General features: G+C 38.6%; 1 protein-coding gene across 2 annotated transcripts in view; it reads right to left on the bottom strand.

The window, feature by feature from the left end:
* Positions 1–518: 518 nt before the first annotated feature.
* larp4ab (La ribonucleoprotein 4Ab) overlaps positions 519–19,439 on the bottom strand; it is a 39,958-nt gene continuing 21,037 nt past the window's right edge. For both annotated transcript variants that reach the window (XM_077198355.1, XM_077198356.1), the window contains exons 9-16: positions 18,602–18,802; positions 16,207–16,310; positions 5,055–5,246; positions 4,653–4,701; positions 4,398–4,574; positions 4,160–4,284; positions 3,756–3,936; positions 519–3,649 (exon numbers count right to left, since the gene is read on the bottom strand). In XM_077198355.1, the coding sequence (XP_077054470.1) occupies positions 3,272–3,649; positions 3,756–3,936; positions 4,160–4,284; positions 4,398–4,574; positions 4,653–4,701; positions 5,055–5,246; positions 16,207–16,310; positions 18,602–18,802 (1,407 nt within the window). In that variant the 3' untranslated portion in view covers positions 519–3,271. The remainder of the gene's footprint in view (positions 3,650–3,755; positions 3,937–4,159; positions 4,285–4,397; positions 4,575–4,652; positions 4,702–5,054; positions 5,247–16,206; positions 16,311–18,601; positions 18,803–19,439) is intronic.

The raw sequence follows: 19,439 nt of genomic DNA, 5'->3' as shown, positions 1-19,439 counted from the left end.
TTGATTTTTTTAAATCATTAAAACAATCCCCCAACGTTGCAATCAAACATTCGCTCACATATTCTAAATGGAAACCATAAAATGCCATCAATTTATGCACTGTGATATATTACTGAAAAATGGCCCAGTGGAAAAACAACAAAGGGAATGTGTAGACGATTTCCTTTCACTTATCACAAATTGGGACAAACGAAATTCTACTGGAGACGCTACAAGAGTTTCATCCCTTTAGAGTTCTGTTGGAAATTAGCTACTTAATCTTTATCAGAACAATACTTACATTTAATAAAAATTTAAACACTGCAACAGGACAGATACAGAAAGTCTCAGGGTTTTACAATACAAAGGATTTTAAATTACTCTAAAAAATACTTGTGCAAGTTGGTGGTCTACTTTGTGTGATGTGGTGGTAATAATTTAACTTTTTAAATTTAATAAAGTATGTATTTTTTAAAAATCCCTATAGATTTACTAGGTTGTACTTTCAACGGGGGTTCTCAAAAATAGTCAAACACAGATTAAAATCATTTTATCATTTATTTTTTCTTCCATTTCCTCAAGCATTTTCATTGAACATCTACAATATCATCCAAAACACTTCAATCAGCAGTTGCTATGCCTATCCCCCTATAAAATCAAAAAGGATGAATACACCCCCCCCCCCCCCCCCTTTTTTTTTGGCTAAAGACTTGCTACTTGTAACCGTGCCATTTCATGGTGTCTAAAAAGCTTACAGCCTACACAGGATATAAGATTAGGAAGAAAACGTAATCATTTTTATTTCACCAACCAGTTATGAATCAAATCCATTAATTCAGTTAAAATAATAAAAAAATAAAACCAGTTCCACTGATTTTTCTATTTTTAGTGGCACAGTCTCTACGTAATTTGCACCCAAGGATAATATTGCCAAACAGAAAATAAAAATCTAAATAAATCTCAAACTAACACACATGTGTTTGGGCAAAAAAGCCACAATGAAAGTTGAACAGAGAAACAGATTTGAAATCAAAATAAATTAAAACTGATGCATAAAATTTCCCTCCGATGTTTCTTATAAAAACGGTCAAATTAAAAGTAGGGGATTGGGAAATTATTCATTAGGACACCTTTATAATGTTCCACACGCGCACACATTTTTCAAAAACTAAAACATATATAGTTTAACTCACTAATCAACAATCAGGATTATAAACACTGGCTCAAACAGTGGCCCTGCCCATGGCAGAATAAGACAGGAGGGAGGAGCTACTGCATTTAAACAGCACTTCCTGAGATTGTCTCTCTGCTGATTTGACTTTGGTCTGGATCTGTGCACAACCCATCCATACTTAAGAATGAGATAGAGAGGGGAGGAAATCAAATTGAGGAGAGAATCATGCATAAGTGTCATTGATTAAACATTTTTTTTAAACGTTCAAATACACATTAACTGAAACTTAAGACCCCTAAACAGTTTAATGTGATTACTGAATTCAAAAAGCTTAAAAAAAAAAATCCTAAAATAAGTTTGACAAAATATAGCAGTCATACACATCACCAATTTCCTCTGAGGTCCTGAGTTCCCTCTCTTTTACCAAGGCTGACATGAGACTGGATAACACGAGTAAATTATGATCTCTGTAGCAGGTATATTTTATGGAATCACACCTGAAATGTACAGGCATAAATGAAAGCGTCAAATACAGATTATTATTAAACAAATAGAAGGAAAACACAGAACATAGACTGACACCATCACAGACTAGGACATGAACAGCAACTCCGAAGCAGCACAACTCAGAGCATATAAAATCTAACCTGATTATTGTCACCAGCATCTACAGCAGACGAAAAAAACAAAGGCCGACAGTATAGAAACACTATCAAGACTCGCTCAAGGGAGACAAACAGTGGCTTTGCTCATTTACACAATATCTATTCACTCTTTCAGCATAAAAGCAGCTTGATCTTCCCGTTACTGAAAGACCCAGCATTCAAAAACACCGTACATCACAGATGACACGATACGACATTATACAGCACGACAAACCAACTCAAAATCGCCCTAAATTGTATTATATTTGTCTGGATCTTTTTTCTATGGATGTCTAGTATTATTTCATCCATATTTCAGTCTGGATCAGTCTAAATGTGTCCTTCAAACCTACAAATTTCCCTCTTTCTTCGTCTAAACAGCATACACTTGGCTTCCAGTTTTAGACCGGGGTGGGAATCAATAAGCACCTCATGATTAAATTAATGAATTCACAAAGTGCATTAAGCTTTTTGAATCAGGCCAAACCCTTAATGCCTGCTTGAGAGTTCCATTTGAAACTGCATGGCGGACCTTGTGCACTGCATGCCAAATATCGACAGGGTTCCCACACATTCCACCAAAACATTCCCTTGACTTTTCCAGAAGTTTTTAAAGACTACATAAGGATTTTAGAAATTATCTTAAAGAGAGATTGACTCATCATATTGGAGTAATTTCTAGCTGTATAAATAACTCATATTTATTACATTAATTATTTTATTCATTTCTATAATTTTTTTCCCAAGCCTGGAAATCCCACTTTTGTAATTCCCCATTTTTCAAGGACAGTGGGAACCTTTAATCGATATCTGTAATGTTTATTCTTGCGCATGTTTCCAATAAATTAAAGAACAAACCACTATGAATCACATTTAATTCTGCGTTGATTAAAGAATTATTTGGGAGAGCATGACATCTTAATCAAATTTTCCCCCAGCCCCTTTCAGGGCTGATGCAAACACAGGAAGTAGTGCACAAACACACAAGGTTAAATATGGACCAGTGGGGGCGGTATTATGCTGTCTGTGTGTGATCTGTTGCATAAACATGTGCTTGATTTCTCACCGACAGAACTATAATTTATAGATAATAATAAAATAAAAAAAGTACAACATTGTACACTAGTGCCAGGACCTTAAACACTCCAAGTTAAATCAAAACTCATTCACAAGCTAATTAATCGCTGTAAATTAGACAACACAGGAAGCATGGCCTCCATTTTTCAGTTCAAGTGTAAGAGGTTTTTTCCATCTTCCTTAAATTCCTAGTTTTCTTCTGTATTTTTAAGAATCAACATCCCAGATTTCAAGTCATTCGGGAGGCTGAGGATTCTTCGACACCATAGTGCGAAAGTCCAGTTTTCATATGTAGATTTTATATAGATATATATAGATTTATATACTCTTGCTTTATGTATAAGATGTGTTTCCAAGTATACACGCGAGTGTGCATGTGTCGTGGACATAAGAGGCATTACTTTGGCGATCTGGGTGGGATGTTTTGTTCTTTTCCACTGCGTCTGTTGTACCCCGACTGTGGCGAGGAGCGCCGACCCTGTGGAGGTCGTCTCTGTTGCTCTCTGAGCTTAAAGGCTGACCCTCTGGGACAGTTACCACGTTGGTAGCCAGTCTGCTCTCTGGACGTCCGACTCTCGCTTCCTCTCTCCATTTTCTCACCGGGGCTGCAGCGGGATGAACCTGGGCCTTCCGCTTTGTTGACTCGAAGTTCACGTAGTGGTTGGTTTGTGGTGGGAGAAGGGGTGGGACTGGGGCTGGGTGGGGCTACTGGTGCAGGGGGAGGGTCTTTGGGTGGCCTCTGACACACCTCCGCATAGCTCAGCTTCCGAGGCTCCTGAGGAGAGTCAATATAATCTTAAAGGTTGACAGAAACCTCTTTTTTACTTCATGTGTGAATAAGCTCCAGGAGCATATGTAGTTTAGCAAATGAAGGTGTTTACCTGTAAAGATGTGATTGATGGCAGAGGTGGAGTAGTTTCAGTGCTTGAAGTTGATTGGCTGCGCAAAGCTTTTGGGGCGGAAATGGGCTGGACGTGGTGGTGTGTGGTCACTGATGCAGGCTCTGGAGGCATGTCAGGGGTCTGAACCTCTTTCTCTGGTTTCTTCACTTGATGTGACGTACTGTACAGAGAAATAAGGAGTTCCTTATTATGATTTTCAGATTTTCAACTTGTTTCTATTTGAACAACCTTAATAATAGTAATATTTATTTACAAATAATTTGTTGATTTAATTTGTATGTTTATAATTTGAAACCTTGATTAATAAATGTTGTAAAAGTAAATGTTCATTAGTAGTTTATGATGCCTAATGCATGTACATGCATGTGCATGCATGTACGTACCTAGTGGTAGGTGTGTCCTGTTTTGTGGCGGGAAGCTTTGGCGCCGGAGGGGAGAGTCCGGTCGACTGGGCTTCTACTTGACATGTTCTGGTATCTTGACTGACATCTTGCTTATTTGTTTCAGGCTAAAGCACATGGAAAAATGGCAACTTTACTTGAGTGATATCGAAGATTCTCTGTGAACAAGTAAAACAATTGTAATTGAGAATACACAGGTACAAGAAGTAGTTCTTACTACCTTGTCCCTGCTGATGCCCTTGACTACATCTGCCATGCGATTCTCCAACACAGACTCCGTTTGCATGGTCACACCAGGCAGACAACTCGGCACACCTCCTGGTAAAGGCGGGAAATTACTGGTTGCGAGGTCAAACTTTGGAGGCGGAGTTTTCACCTCTGATTCAGGATTCGGCCTCTGTGTAAAATGAAATTGAATTAAACGAGAGACAAAAATTTCAATTTTGGAGAACCATGCAATAAACTTACGACTTACCATCCTTTCATCTTCTCTTCTCCTTCTCATGCCACGATAGCTTCCTCTCCTGGACACATCACATAAGTCGTTAAATACACTCGTATCAAACCAGTCACCATTCAGAGAATGCACTTAACAGAAGACCCTCAGATCTCATAATCTTAACGCTCACTGGGACAGAAGTGACAGACTTTAAGGAGAGAGACCGAGAGAGATGAAAAGAAAGAGATGAAAGTACAAGAGAAGTGATAAGAGAGAAAATAAAGAACTCCTAAAGTCTTCCCATCACTCCCTGCTTCCCTCTATGCGCTTAGTTGATCATCACTGGGTCAAAACAACCAAAACTGATTCTTATACAGTGAACTTAATTATACAGGTAAAAGAAAAATGCTGCTACATGTCTTATCTGTGTGTACTGACCTGGCCCGGCTGCTGATGCAGAGTTCGGAGAGGGGGTTCTCTCTGGGGGAAACTGGTGGTTCAGAGAGTGGGGTTAGGGTGGAGGCAGTGGTATCTACAGTGTGGGTGCATGGGGGCTGAGGACTACCGGCACCGGACGAAGTCTCCGTCAGCTGACTCGCATCAGCACGAGGCTGTGGCTTTACATGATTCCTGCACAGAGCACAGAAAAATCAGCCGTTTCTCAGAAGTGATAGCATGTAACTATAACCATAGCTCAAAAGCCAGAGCAAAGCTGAATAAACATCTGTAGAAAAGATAGTTTGTCCAGCTGGGCTTTAAGGGTGGTCTCTCTCACTGTGTGGAACAATCATCACAAATGGAGTTGTTATGCATGAGAGATGTAGTGACAAAAAGAAAAATGTTTTGCAGAGAAATTCCTGAAGTGACACCATTTATTTCTTTTGTAGCAGGCTTGCTGTGGTAGTCAGGGTTACCGGTGCTACACAGTGTTCGGACGTAAACTGATTACATTACATGGCCGAAACAGCTCCGCACAGCACTGTCATTTTGCTTTTTTTTTTTAAATAAAAACAATTTTGTTTAGTTGGTCAACGGAAACTACTCCATACAGTACTAGCAGCAGAGTCGCAGTGAATAGTGTAAGAAGAGATGACCGACAACACGATGGCAGAGGATTTCGCCACAGATCCTGAGCGTCACTGACATATCTTATAAAATGTGCTGTCAATATCACCGCTCCCAATACACAGAATAAACAAATTCGAGCGAGCATGCTTTCAAACGCGATTTCAGTACCCTGCATATAGATAGCAGCTCACTGATGCCCCAAATTTTAGGCCTATATTAGGGATGCTCCGATTGATCGGCAAGAGATTGGTATCGGCCGATAATCACATTTGACAACTCTATCAATACTCACTAAATTTGGCCGATCTCACAAAACGATCACGTCAACACGTGAGGAAGTTTATGATGCATTGGGACTTAAATGATTTGGTGCTGCAGTCATTGCCGGTGTGGAATTACTATGATGTTTCGAGAAACAATAAAAAATTCGCTATTTGCCGTGTATGGTAGAAAGAAATCTCACGTGGAGGAGCATGGTCCAAAACATTTTAAAGACGAACCTGATTTGGCACTTAAAGACGAGCCACCTCGAGACGTATGGTGAATACGAAAAACTGGCAACTGCAAAAAAGGCAGCATGAGTCTACCTTAGTGCTCCAACGAGTGTTCATTACAGCCGCACGTTTTGGATGAAAAGAGGAGTAGCCCGTCTTCCCAAAATGCAGAAAAACGAATATTCATTTAAAAAATAATCTATTCTGTTTTATATATTCGATCACTCAGTCCACAAAGCGCCGCTCGCTCAGAATGCCCATTGACATGCTGGTTAGAAAATGTGAAATAAGTAGGGCTGCCCGTGTGCTAAAGTTTTCTAGTTGACTAGTAGTAGTTCATTTTAAGCCATTAGTCTAATAAAAAATTTATATTAATTTAAATTACTTATATATACACCGGTCCTTCTCAAAAAATTAGCATATTGTGATAAAGTTCACTATTTTCCATAATGTAATGATAAAAATTAAACTTTCATATATTTTAGATTCATTGCACACCAACTGAAATATTTCAGGTCTTTTATTGTTTTAATACTGATGATTTTGGCATACAGCTCATGAAAACCCAAAATTCCTATCTCAAAAAATTAGCATTTACGTTTACATTTATTCATTTAGCTGACGCTTTTATCCAAAGCGACTTACAATTGCTATATGTCAGAGGTCGCACGCCTCTGGAGCAACTAGGGGTTAAGTGTCTTGCTCAGGGACACATTGGTGTCTCACAGTGGATTCGAACCAGTGTCTCTCACACCAAAGGCATGTGTCTTATCCACTGCGCCATCACCACCCCGTATATTATGTAGCATATTTCATCCGACCAATAAAAGAAGTGTTTTTAATTTAAAAAAAAGTCAACCTTCAAATAATTATGTTCAGTTATGCACTCAATACTTGGTCGGGAATCCTTTTGCAGAAATGACTGCTTCAATGCGGCGTGGCATGGAGGCAATCAGCCTGTGGCACTGCTGAGGTGTTATGTAGGCCCAGGATGCTTCGATAACGGCCTTAAGCTCATCCAGAGTGTTGGGTCTTGCGTCTCTCAACTTTCTCTTCACAATATCCCACAGATTCTCTAAGGGGTTCAGGTCAGGAGAGTTGGCAGGCCAATTGAGCACAGTAATACCATGGTCAGTAAACCATTTACCAGTGGTTTTGACACTGTGAGCAGGTGCCAGGTCGTGCTGAAAAATGAAATCTTCATCTCCATAAAGCTTTTCAGCAGATGGAAGCATGAAGTGCTCCAAAATCTCCTGATAGCTAGCTGCATTGACCCTGCCCTTGATAAAACACAGCGGACCAACACCAGCGGCTGGCATGGCACCCCAGACCATCACTGACTGTGAGTACTTGACACTGGACTTCAGGCATTTTGGCATTTCTTCTCCCCAGTCTTCCTCCAGACTCTGGCACCTTGATTTCCGAATGACATGCAAAATTTGCTTTCATCCGAAAAAAGTACTTTGGACCACTGAGCAACAGTCCAGGGCTGCTTCTCTGTAGTCCAGGTCAGGCGTTTCTGCCGCGGTTTCTGGTTCAAAAGCGGCTTGACCTGGGGAATGTGGCACCTGTAGCCCATTTCCTGCAGACGCCTGTGCACGGTGGCTCTGTATGTTTCTACTCCAGACTCAGTCCAGTGCTTCCGCAGGTCCCCCAAGGTCTGGAATCGGTCCTTCTCCACAATCTTCCTCAGGGTCCAGTCACCTCTTCTCGTTGTGCAGCGTTTTTTGCCACACCTTTTCCTTCCCACAGACTTCCCACTGAGGTGCCTTGATACAGCACTCTGGGAACAGCCTATTTGTTCAGAAATTTCTTTCTGTGTCTTACCCTCTTGCTTGAGGGTGTCAATGATGGCCTTCTGGACAGCAGTCAGGTCGGCAGTCTTACCCATGATTGCGGTTTTGAGTAATGAAACAGGCTGGGAGTTTTTAAAAGCCTCAGGAATCTTTTGCAGGTGTTTAGAGTTAATTAGTTGATTCAGATGATTAGGTTAATAGCTGGTTTAGAGACCCTTTTCATGATATGCTAATTATTTGAGATAGGAATTTTGGGTTTTCATGAGCTGTATGCCAAAATCATTAGTATTAAAACAATAAAAGACCTGAAATATTTCAGTTGGTGTGCAATGAATCTAAAATATATGAAAGTTTAATTTTTATCATTACATTATGGAAAATAATTAACTTTATCACAATATGCAATTTTTTTAAGGAGATATATATATATATATATATATGGGAGAGAATACTAAACCATAATGAGCGTTACCGTAGCCTAATATATTGCCTATTCCGCATCTCAAGTGCAGGCATAAAGCTTGCCACAAAGAACCAGCATGATACATTTTAAATTGTTTATCAATAAACTAGTTTTCTGTCTGCAAAGATAGTTGACGATGCGGACTCATCTTCGCAGTAGATGAACGCGCCTATAGAGAGAAATGCACACTTCATACGGATTAGCCTACATAAGCAGAGAGTAGCCCATTTATTTTCGATTTGAATTGTTGTTTTTGTAAAGTAGACGTTTCAAGCTTTCTATACATATATTTATCATGTCTGTGAGGCAAGTAGCTTATACATTGAGTTTCAGTTAATTTATGAGACACGCTCCAGTTCAAGCATCTGTGACGCGCTCCAGTTCAAGCGCCTGACTGTGAAATATTGAATTTCGTTTTGTATGATTTATATCTTAAAGGGGTATTTCACCGCTGGAAAGATGAATGTATTTAAATTGGGTCATTTATGTAGTAGAAATGTGAAATTATTTTAGAAGTTGGTGCCTTCTAGACTGAGAAAAGCCAGAAAATTTATTTTTGGCTCATGTGGATGAAAGACAACTCACAGAATGCACTTGCTTCGCTGCCCTACGAGGCCACTCCCAAGCCACGCCTAATGGTTACAGAGGGCAGTATCGGAAGAAATGATACAACTAGGCTACTAGTTGACTCGAAACTGATAGATCCATGTGTGGATCAAAGCTAGGGTGCTCTGTTACACATGCGGGCGATGACGTTTCCTCAGCAGATTCAGCAATTTTTTTCCAGAAGAAAATGGCACTGCTGAACTTCGCAACAGCAATAGGACTTTATCTCTGTCCATAGGCACAAATCTGCTCCTCTGCTGTAGCAGCTGCTCCGGCCGCCTCTTGTTCCTCCATCCGCAACTGTTCCTCGCTGTATTGCGGCTCGTACATATAGCTACGAGCATCCGATACGCGCACCAGCTCTTCAAAATCCCCTTCTGCCTAAGCTTTCTCCACAGAGCAAGAGTCTGTTAGCTTAGGCCATGTTTACACGGAAACGATCTGAAGAGAAAACGCAAAAGCGGCATTGCGTTATCACTTTTTATTCTGCGTTCAGACGAGCGCTATGGGGGGGAAATCTGCATGCATATGGTGACGCAAAAGTGTGTGAAATTCGATGTAGTAAGCACTCCAGGCGGCTAGGTGGCAATGTGAAGCACTTCCACACAACAACACTAAGTCCGTGCGCCAGCGTACAACCTTCCTTCTACTTCTCTCCCTAGTAGCGCGAAATCAAAACATGGCGAAGCAAACAGCAAAAAGACTCTTGTACGTTTATCAGATGTTCTAGGGCAACTTGAAAGTCCGACGTATGAAATAATCTGACGTGTTGGTTGTCATTTTCCTGTACTGGCGCATGCCAGTGATGTTAACGCGTACGCCACGAGAGCCACCGTGAGCAGATTTGCATTTTTACCCTTTAGACGGGAACGCGACGGTGGAGCGTTTTTAAGATTTCCACTCAGGAGGGTGGTTTTTACGTTTTCACCCGCGAGCGTTCTCGTGTAAACAGGGCCTTAGTGTCAGACATCTTTTTTTTTTAAGCCATGTACGTTCTGTGAGTGAGATCCCACCCCCATGGGCGGGTTGAAAACATGCGGAACTAGCTCCGACTACTGGCTGTAGTCTCTAGCCTCTGGCCAAAAAAAAAGCCTTTAATGAAATTTTTTTTCCCCCAGACACACAATACAGAAATCTCGCGTCTCAGGGGGACATGAGGGAGGGAAGCACGGTCATTCAAAAATACTAAACGCAAAAATTATCCCCAAATCTTAGTGGGTCAATGGATCACAAAACTAGTGGTTCGGATTATATTACTTTGAGTCATGGATCAGAACATTTTTTGGATCAACAAGAAAAAAAATGGGTGAGGGTGGTGGAATGGATGGAGGCAAATATAACTTTGCTTTTCATTTATTATTTAAAAGCACACTTTAGTACTTCAATACCACATCAAAAAATACTAGCCTAACTAATACATTTCAAACATTAAAGACAAGTGAAATGTCAGTGAAACAAATTACCATAGTTGAATACAATAACAGTTACAAATGAAGTGGCCTAACTGTATTTAGTATTTACCTACAGAAATATAATTAGGCTTAAATGTAAAAAGACTTTAGAGTTCACTGTATAAATTAAATAATGTTAATCCCACAACTGAACACAGCTTTAAAAAAGATTAATCTATAATGCCAGACAGTCGCAGGTATTTATAGGCTGCTGTCACTTTGAGAGCGAATGCACAGATCCAAATTTAATGACGTGATTTCCTTCTCAACTGTTTACGTTCACTTCAGACATAACTACATTTGAGAATACTTGGTGAGATGCGACAAATTTGAGTGTATGTGTCCTTTCAAACGCAAGGAGATGCGAAAGAGGATTCAATTCAGTATTCACGCGTCTTAAACACGACTGTGTGTGCACGGCTGTGCTTACAGATAACAGTGAGCGTGTCCTGAATTGAGTCATCACATCTTCTTGCACTGGAATAGTTTAAAATCACTTGAATGTGTAAATTTGCAAGACAAAATAGCAAATAGCAAAATAGCAAATTATAAACTTTTGCAATTATTCCACAAATCACATGGGACCTGGTCCGTACGAGCCATGGATAAACTATGATCCATTTAATTCCTACACATTAATCCATCCTTAAACCTAACCGTACCACTAAATCTGTCCATAACCTTACACGCATCCCACCTCAATAGCAGCAAAAGTGTTTTGCAATTCAACATAAGTGCATAGTACCCAACAATTACTTTGACGCAAGTATATAAAAGAATAGAAAGTGAACAAAAATTGTTGCTACTTCCTTTTAACCAAAATTACATTTAGGCCATCTTATTTGCCATTAAATTGGATAAAGCATATATTGGCACTATAAGCCACTGGCTCACCTGTCCCCATCATTCAACACCTATGCAGAGATTATTTTTACAATGCATGTACTTCAAGATACAATCAGGAAATTCTCGTACACACAGAGCAACAGATGATACATGCAAGGACAGGGTTACATGACGGATCTGATGACGATGCACTGTCATTCAATGTGAAAGCCAACATGCAACATACAGCTTTTAGCCGAGTCCTGATGGTCTTTCACTATGGAGTTTTTACTCATGGTTAAATAGCACTAAAATGAATGTGCATACAATTATGATTTAAAATGAATTTACCTGAAGGCATTGATTACATTCTTTCTGGAATAAAGTGGAAGTCTAGAAAGTAAAAGTAACAAAGACAGTCTGACTCCAGGGGGTCAAACAGAGCTCTACCTCACTTTCTGCACATAACAAGGACATCAATGTAGTTAAACGTCAACAATATTTCACACTTGAACAAAAACTTCAGCCGATTTAATTGTAAATGGAGGGAGAGACGTGCTGATTTATGGTAATATGACATATCACAATAATGAACATGCATGGTATTATCGTGGGCACTTTAAAATACCATGAATAATTTAGGAAATATTCAGATTTGTAGAATGCACTAAGAATACTTTTCAATCAACTGGTTAAAATGTACAGCACTGTGTGTGCTGCGTCAAAGAGGCATGTGCACTCTGATGTACACAAGTCCAACACGCATGAGTAGCAAGGTGGAACGAGTGAAGGAGACGCACTGAATGACAATGCGCATTCACTCTCTGACAGCAAATGGTGCTTATGGAAGAGCAGAAATGCAACCGTAACATTGGTAACCCTCGTAAACACAGTATTTTATTGTTTTAAACAGCCATTCAAATTTTTACATTTTAATCTGGACTGCAACATGCCCTAGATACTGATTGAAAAAGTTCTGATTCCTTATTATTGTTCGGTAACACTTCACAATAAGGCTTCATTAGTAAATTCAATAGTTAAACTCACTGACAAAAATACTTCCAAAGCATTTATTAATCTTAATATTAGCTTCAACATATAATACATTGTTAGTTCGTTAGCTCAGGTTTTTATTTTAATAATGATCTTTTTTTATTAAAGAATAACTTCTGCAACAACAGTATCTATAGACCATTGTTAATGTTATAGTTTTATATAAATGATCAGTTATTTTTGTTGCAAGAAAAATCAGTTTTATAAAAAATTGAATAACTTGGGTTGGGTATCGTTTGGTTTTAAAAAGATACTGGTGCCAAACCGATACTTTTAAAAAAGAGCCACAAAACGACAGTGGATGATATTAAAGAATTTCTTATGGAGAAAACAAATCTTTAAATTGAACAATATTTTGAAAGTTTAAATTATATATAAATACACAACAAAATTTTGAAAGTTTAAATTATATATAAATACACAACAAAATTATGTAACAAACTCAAAAAACCTAAGCCACCGACATAACCCAACTACAATAATTTAACACTAAATAACAGTTACAGTACTACTAGCAGGCATTAGTAGAGGAATGCAAGTACCTGCAGCAACCGCGATATTTATGTTTTTACACAATACATTGTTTTACACTTAGTGCATGTGTATTGAATTAGGGATGCTCATTATGGTTAATTTTCCCGACCAACAACCACCGCTTGTTATCAGAGTATTAACCGTTAACTGATTAGATTATAATATTGAATTAGCATTAAAAAAATAAAATTGACGAGTGTCTGTGACCCATTAAAAATACAAAAAGAAAAAATGTCACAGGTTTATATTAACGTGCAAACAGCAGCATAAAGAACAGATCAACAAAAGAACCTGGATTCACATCAAATTTTCTCTCACCTGCAGTATTTCTAACAATGACAACAGAGAAAAACAAAATAGGCCTACACTAAATATATTTTTACACTTAAATCCACAAATTAAGATGACAAAGAAAACACTGAATCCGTTTGAAGCTTTGAAAAACCAGCAATTTGTTTTCCGTCAGACTAAGTTTTTTAGTCAAATAAAAATAGCAGGCCTACCTCAATCCACACTTTGTCTAGTTTTTATATTTAAAAAAAAATGTAAAAAAATTTTGAGTAACATGTCTACATGATGTGGGGTTAGTCTGGAGCGCAGCCTGTTAACAGTTAGAGCCGCGGCAGAAAACACCCTCTGCGATGGCACAGATATCCCGGGAATACAGAGATAACGTCTCGCTAGAGTGGCCAGCTTTGGGAAGCGCCTTTCATTTACTTGGGGATGTTTGCTTCGCCAGTGATACTGCATTGTACTACTGCATTGCATCACTGCATTGTATTTCAATACTGCGTAGCATTTTTTTGCAAGTAACTTTGTCGCTCTGTCGAAATGGTCCCACACAGTACTTTTCGCTCGCTTCCTTTTGCTTGCTCAGCGAAATATGTCTGTAGGCACGTGTGGTTGCGCGTGTCGACGCGCCCCTTGAGTTAACAAATATAGGCAAATTATTACTTTCGGTTAACGGTTAAACGGTCAATATGAGCATCCCTATATTGAATGTTAAATAAATTAATAATAACAAGACTGTTTATCATGGTGATTTGTACAAAGGCTCTGTTTTGCACTAAAGCCTAAACAAACAGTGAATGAGCGAACGAGAGAGATCGACTTGGCACGCGCGATTACCTGCGTCTGTCCTTCAGGTCAAGTCATATATTTGTGAAAAATAAAAATAAATAAGTTTGCCATTTCCAAGGAGAGCGAAGTCTTTGTCGTATCATCCTTTTAACGTTTAAGGGTATTTCCCATGAATGGTGCCAGTGCAGCACTGATCAATGCATTAAATCATTGCTATTGATCTCTATGAAGTGATGCTTTAGTTTCAGCGAAATTCTGATTCTGATAGATAAACATCTGCCAAGTGAACAAATGTGTAAATCTTTTTAAAAATCTCAAAGTAGCAAGGCAAGGTAAAGTCTAAAAGATGTTTTTAATGTGACCCACATAAAACAGGGTTTCTGCAGGTTTTATGGAAGTACATTTAGACTGCAAGACCTTTTTAAGACCAAGTAAAGAAAACCTAAGGAATAAATAAAAGGGAACTCAACACGTTGCGTTTTCTAAATGCCCTCGTCTATGGAGAAACAATTTCTATTAGCAACACCTCAGAGTTCCAACTAGGGGTGCACGATATATATTAAAAAAACAATATTTTCTGGGATTTTCTCAATTGTTTAACTCTACGGGGTAAAATTCATCTTAAAGCCAGAAACATTCACCGCAGCTCCTAATTTTAGAACGTTCTCCTCTGATAAAAAGTCACTTTTTACTTCAAGAAAATGTCAAAATCTTTGAATACAAAGGATTCGAAAACATAATCCTTGAGTCTGTTGTAAGGAAACTTTAACTGTTCATGATAAAATATTATACTGTGTTGATTTGTGTAATTCTTATAACCACTTGCGATGCATCTTCATTTGCAAAATAATAAAATATCTTATAAAGTAAACTAGTAATAAGCCTTGTGCATGACTTGACCGTTTTCACAGATTCGCACACTGCTGTGTTGCTCAGAGATGCAATTAAACTATTTTCGTTGGCGAAATAGAGCAAAAACAGACAATACGGCGTTTAAAATGTAAGTCACTTAATATTAACTTGTTTATTAAACTGTGCTATTAACTTTTAAATTATATGAATATAGACTAAAATACGCAGTGAAATTGTGCACTTAATGCGCATACCCACTAGTCTAATCTACAAGAGTACATCACGTAGTGTATGCATGCACTCTCTGGGTGTGTTTGAGGGATATACTCGATAATGTCAGATCGCACGTTTAAAACACATGTTATCACGATATTAAAAATCGCAGACGATATACATCGCACCCCTCTACTTGCAACAGATATCAGTAACTTTTTATTTAATTTTACAAAAATATAGCTTAAATACCTCCGCTCCATACCACTAGAATATGGAAATAACTTTTACTGTACCTTTGGATTACACTGCAAAACAATGATATTCTTCATCGGAGCAAATGTCTAAAGATTCTTAAATCAAGATGCATTTACTGGAGATACAAAACATGAAGTCTTGTTTATCCAGCTGAGAGTTGTAGTTTGCCATCATAATGCTCAGGCAACAGTTGGATGTTTTTACCTGCTGTTCAGTCTGTATTTCACTAATTCATTAATTTGTACTTCAGCGCTGTGATTGAGGACCCGCGTTAGCTCAGAAACAATCTCTAAATATGAGAGAAGTAAAAAAGAAAAAAAAAGCTAAATACACACTGGAAGAAATAGGGTTTTGAAAAATGGACGAGAGTAACTATTCTCTCTTCCATCTCTGAAGTAATCAGCAGAGTTCTCTCTGCATTAGCACTGTTTTGGACTGATTACATGAATGCATTCGCTTACTGGATCCTTGGACTAAAAACCTTCAGAGTTTAGAAGCTTTAAATGATCAGATTGCAAACAAGCAAAAACATCTCATCAAAAAACCTGCTTTCCATTTTTCAAACTATTATTTCCAATTCAATGTATTGATTGAATAACCAACTTCAGAGGTTGAAACTTAAGTTTTTGCAATGCATACAAAATTTAATGCCATGACTTCATGAATTTAAGACTTTCTGCTTTGATTTAAGGCATTTTCAAAGCCTTAATTTTTAGAAGGGTGAATTAAGACTCTAAGTCCAGCAGAAACCCTGAACAAGTCAGTTTTTAATAAAAGCCAACCCCTAGGATATAAATTTCCCATGGTAGAAGAAACAACCGATTATGTTTTTGGCAGAGAGGGAAAGGGATAGGCTAAGAAAGAGATTTTTAAAACAAGTAGATTTCAGGATCTTACCGGTTGCGGGAGTAGTTGCGTGTAAGGCTGATTGGAGACGAGCCATTTTTGTAGTTTCCTGCTGTGCCAAAGCCATTAACAAATGTGCTGTTGGGAAATGGAGCCTGCAAGATGAAACAGCTGAGATTAACCCACACATCCTCAAACTCCAACAAATTATCTTCAATTCACATTTTTGTGACGCATGCCCAAAACACCTCTAACATTAATGTGAACCGGTAAATGAACCAAACAACTGTTGTCATGGTAACCATTTGGAAAGCAGTCAACTGCCCAGACTGACTTCATACTGAGCTTCATTCCAGTAACTCCCCTGCAGCTCGACCTGCAATCAAACCTGATTACAAACCCAGAGACCTACTGAGACTCCATTAGCTCATACCTTCATCCTCCATGACTGCAATACAAATGTATCTAAAAAGGCTATCAAAAAGAGTAAATTATCTGATGAGTGTCATTCAAATCTGTTGAAAAATCACTGCGTTGCTACAATGCTTGGATATCACAAGTGACCCTCAGATCTCATAATCTGTACGCTCACTGGGACAGGAGTGAACAGAGAGAGAGAGAGAGAGAGACAGAGAGAGAGAGAGAGAGAGAGAGAGACAGACAGAGAGAGATACAGAGACAGACAGAGAGAGAGAGACAGAGAGAGAGAGAGAGAGAGAGAGATCCCCACAAATTCTGATCACTCCCTGCTTCCCTCTATGCGCTTAGTTTATCATCACTGGGTCAAAACCAAATCTGCTCTGATCATCTTTCATATACAGCTACATTTTTTGTTTCTGAACAAATAGCACCATGGCAACATCAATCAATTATTAAATTATTTGTGAACCTGCCATCTTAAATTACTTTTTTAAATATATTTTAAATAAAACAAATTAATCTTACATATTTTAGTTAGCATTTACACTACCGATACAAATGTTTGGATTCAGTAAAAATTTAAAAAAAAAATTTATTCAGCAAGGATGCATTAAATTGAAGAGACAAGACTCTTTTTTTTTTTATTACACATTTCAAAGAAATTATTTTCTTTGAAATGTGATAATGTGATTGATTAGCAGATTAACTGCTAAATTTAATCGTCATAGAGTGAAAGTGTATAATTTGGACGTGTTTTGTCTTGCCAATTTACACATACAATTTTAAACGAGGAAGAGGCAAAAAAAAATAAAAAAATATCGGTACTGGCGCGTTCTGTGTGCACAGCCTATAGAAAAAAAAAACGAACCGGATTGGTGCTTGCAACACGGAGCTGCGACCGCAAATGCCCAGAGCTCCCCCTCAGCTAAAACGGCAGTTATGGGGGCATATACATAAAGAGTGTCTTTGTGCCTCTTAACAGACACAAAATGCAATTAAAATGTCTGTCCAACATGAACAGGGCCCTTACGTGTGAACAAGATTCGTTTAGCAACAACCATTGTTTAAATTCACCTAAATAGTGTTTTAGACGGCTAGCTGTAGTCTCGCGCTGAAGTCCCGTGGGAACTCAGTTGTAGCCAAAGGTAAATGGTAGTGATGGAAAGGCCGGTTCTTTAGGACACTGACAGTTTGTTTCAATGAACCGGTTCAAGAAATGGTTCGCGTTTGTGCCGTTCCGAATTATGGCAACAGAATGCGAAAATAAAAGAACTTATTTTCATCGTCTTCCTTTCCATGACCTCGAGATTCTGCAGTGGTGTCTAGTTGTACTACAACTTGATGCGCAAACTCCCATACAAGTACTACGCGCTAAAGATTACCGCATTTGCAGCGAACACTTTGACAAGGATGACTGCACAGACACAACACAGCAGGGCCGGTTGAAAAAAGCGATTCCGTGGACGAATACGTGTGCAACCACTGTGGAGGTAATGTAAACTTTATTTATCCTTCCATTTGGGCGCTGTGTTGTGTCTGTGTAGTCATCCTTGAACGACACAAACGTGAACCATTTCTTCTTCACCTACACACTGCTATTTACCTTTGGCTACAACTGAGTTACCATGGGACTTCAGCGCAAGACTACAGCTAGTCGTCTAAAACACTATTTAGGTGAATTTAAACAATGGCTAAGTTGCTAAACGCGTCTTGTTCACACGTAAGGGCCCTGTTCATGTTGGATAGGCATTTTAATTACATTTTGTGTCTGTTAAGAGGCACAAAGACACTCTTTATGTTTATGCCCCCATAACTGCCGTTTTAGCTGAGTGGGAGCTCTGGGCATTTGCGGGAACAGCAACGTGTTGCAATCACCAATCCGGTTCATTTTTTTTTCTATAGACAGTACTCACAAAGGTATAACATACAAGATTAACAAAAATTGCCCGGAGTTCTCCTTTAAATGTCTTCATTCAGCAGTAAAACACTTCACAATATTTCAAGAAAATATATTTCAAGTTCTCACCAGTGGTGTTTCAAAATAAGGGGTGGGTGAAGGGTTCCACGTCTGTGGCAGAAGGCTGTAGAGAGGGTACTGCTGTGGAGGCTGGTACACCTGCTGCAGGTAAACTGGAGACGAGTACTGTGATGGAGTGGAGTACACTCCAGAGTCAACGGCCCCATAACCGTTTTTAGCAAAGAACGTGTTGATGGCCTTGATTCGAGCCTACCATGACAAAAACATACAAAGACAGACCTGCATTAAAACCAGGGCTCGTTGTTCAAAAGTAATCTGATTTCAGCTATCGGATTGGGTCAAATCTTGAAAAAGGGTTGTTCAAAAGAATTTGGAAATCTCAGTGTAGATCTGGATCAAATCATTAGTTTGTGCGGTTTAATACTTCAGTAAGTTTGGGATACTTTTGATATAAAAAAAAGAATAAAATAAAAATCAGGATTATCCTGATCCCAGCAAAAGGGTGGATTACAGGAACAAAAAATGTAATGAAACATTAAAACTGGTCAAAAAATATAACATTTGTATCATAATATACACTTTTTGCTCTTGTTTAATTTAACTGTTTAAGTAATAAATAGGTTACCTAATATTAAGCTTTTCAGTAGAGTAAAAAGTAAAGAAGATTTTGTCTGGGAGGAAAAATGAATTTAATGAATGTTTTAGTGTTCTCTTGCAAATGTTCTGCATTCCCCAAGATATTGTGTTCACTCAAAACTGTTGAGTTCTTTGCGAATAAACGCAAAGTTTCCTGGGGGAATGCAAAAGTCTCAAATTTAGAGATGCACCGATATTAATTTCTCAGCCAATGCTGATTTTTCAGAATGACAGCCGTCAATACAGATAG

This window comes from Siphateles boraxobius, unplaced genomic scaffold (assembly GCF_051911475.1).
Source record: "Siphateles boraxobius isolate OS27281-9 unplaced genomic scaffold, OSU_SipBor_1 41, whole genome shotgun sequence".
NCBI lineage: Eukaryota > Metazoa > Chordata > Actinopteri > Cypriniformes > Leuciscidae > Siphateles > Siphateles boraxobius.
This window is presented reverse-complemented; position numbering and strand designations above follow the sequence as displayed.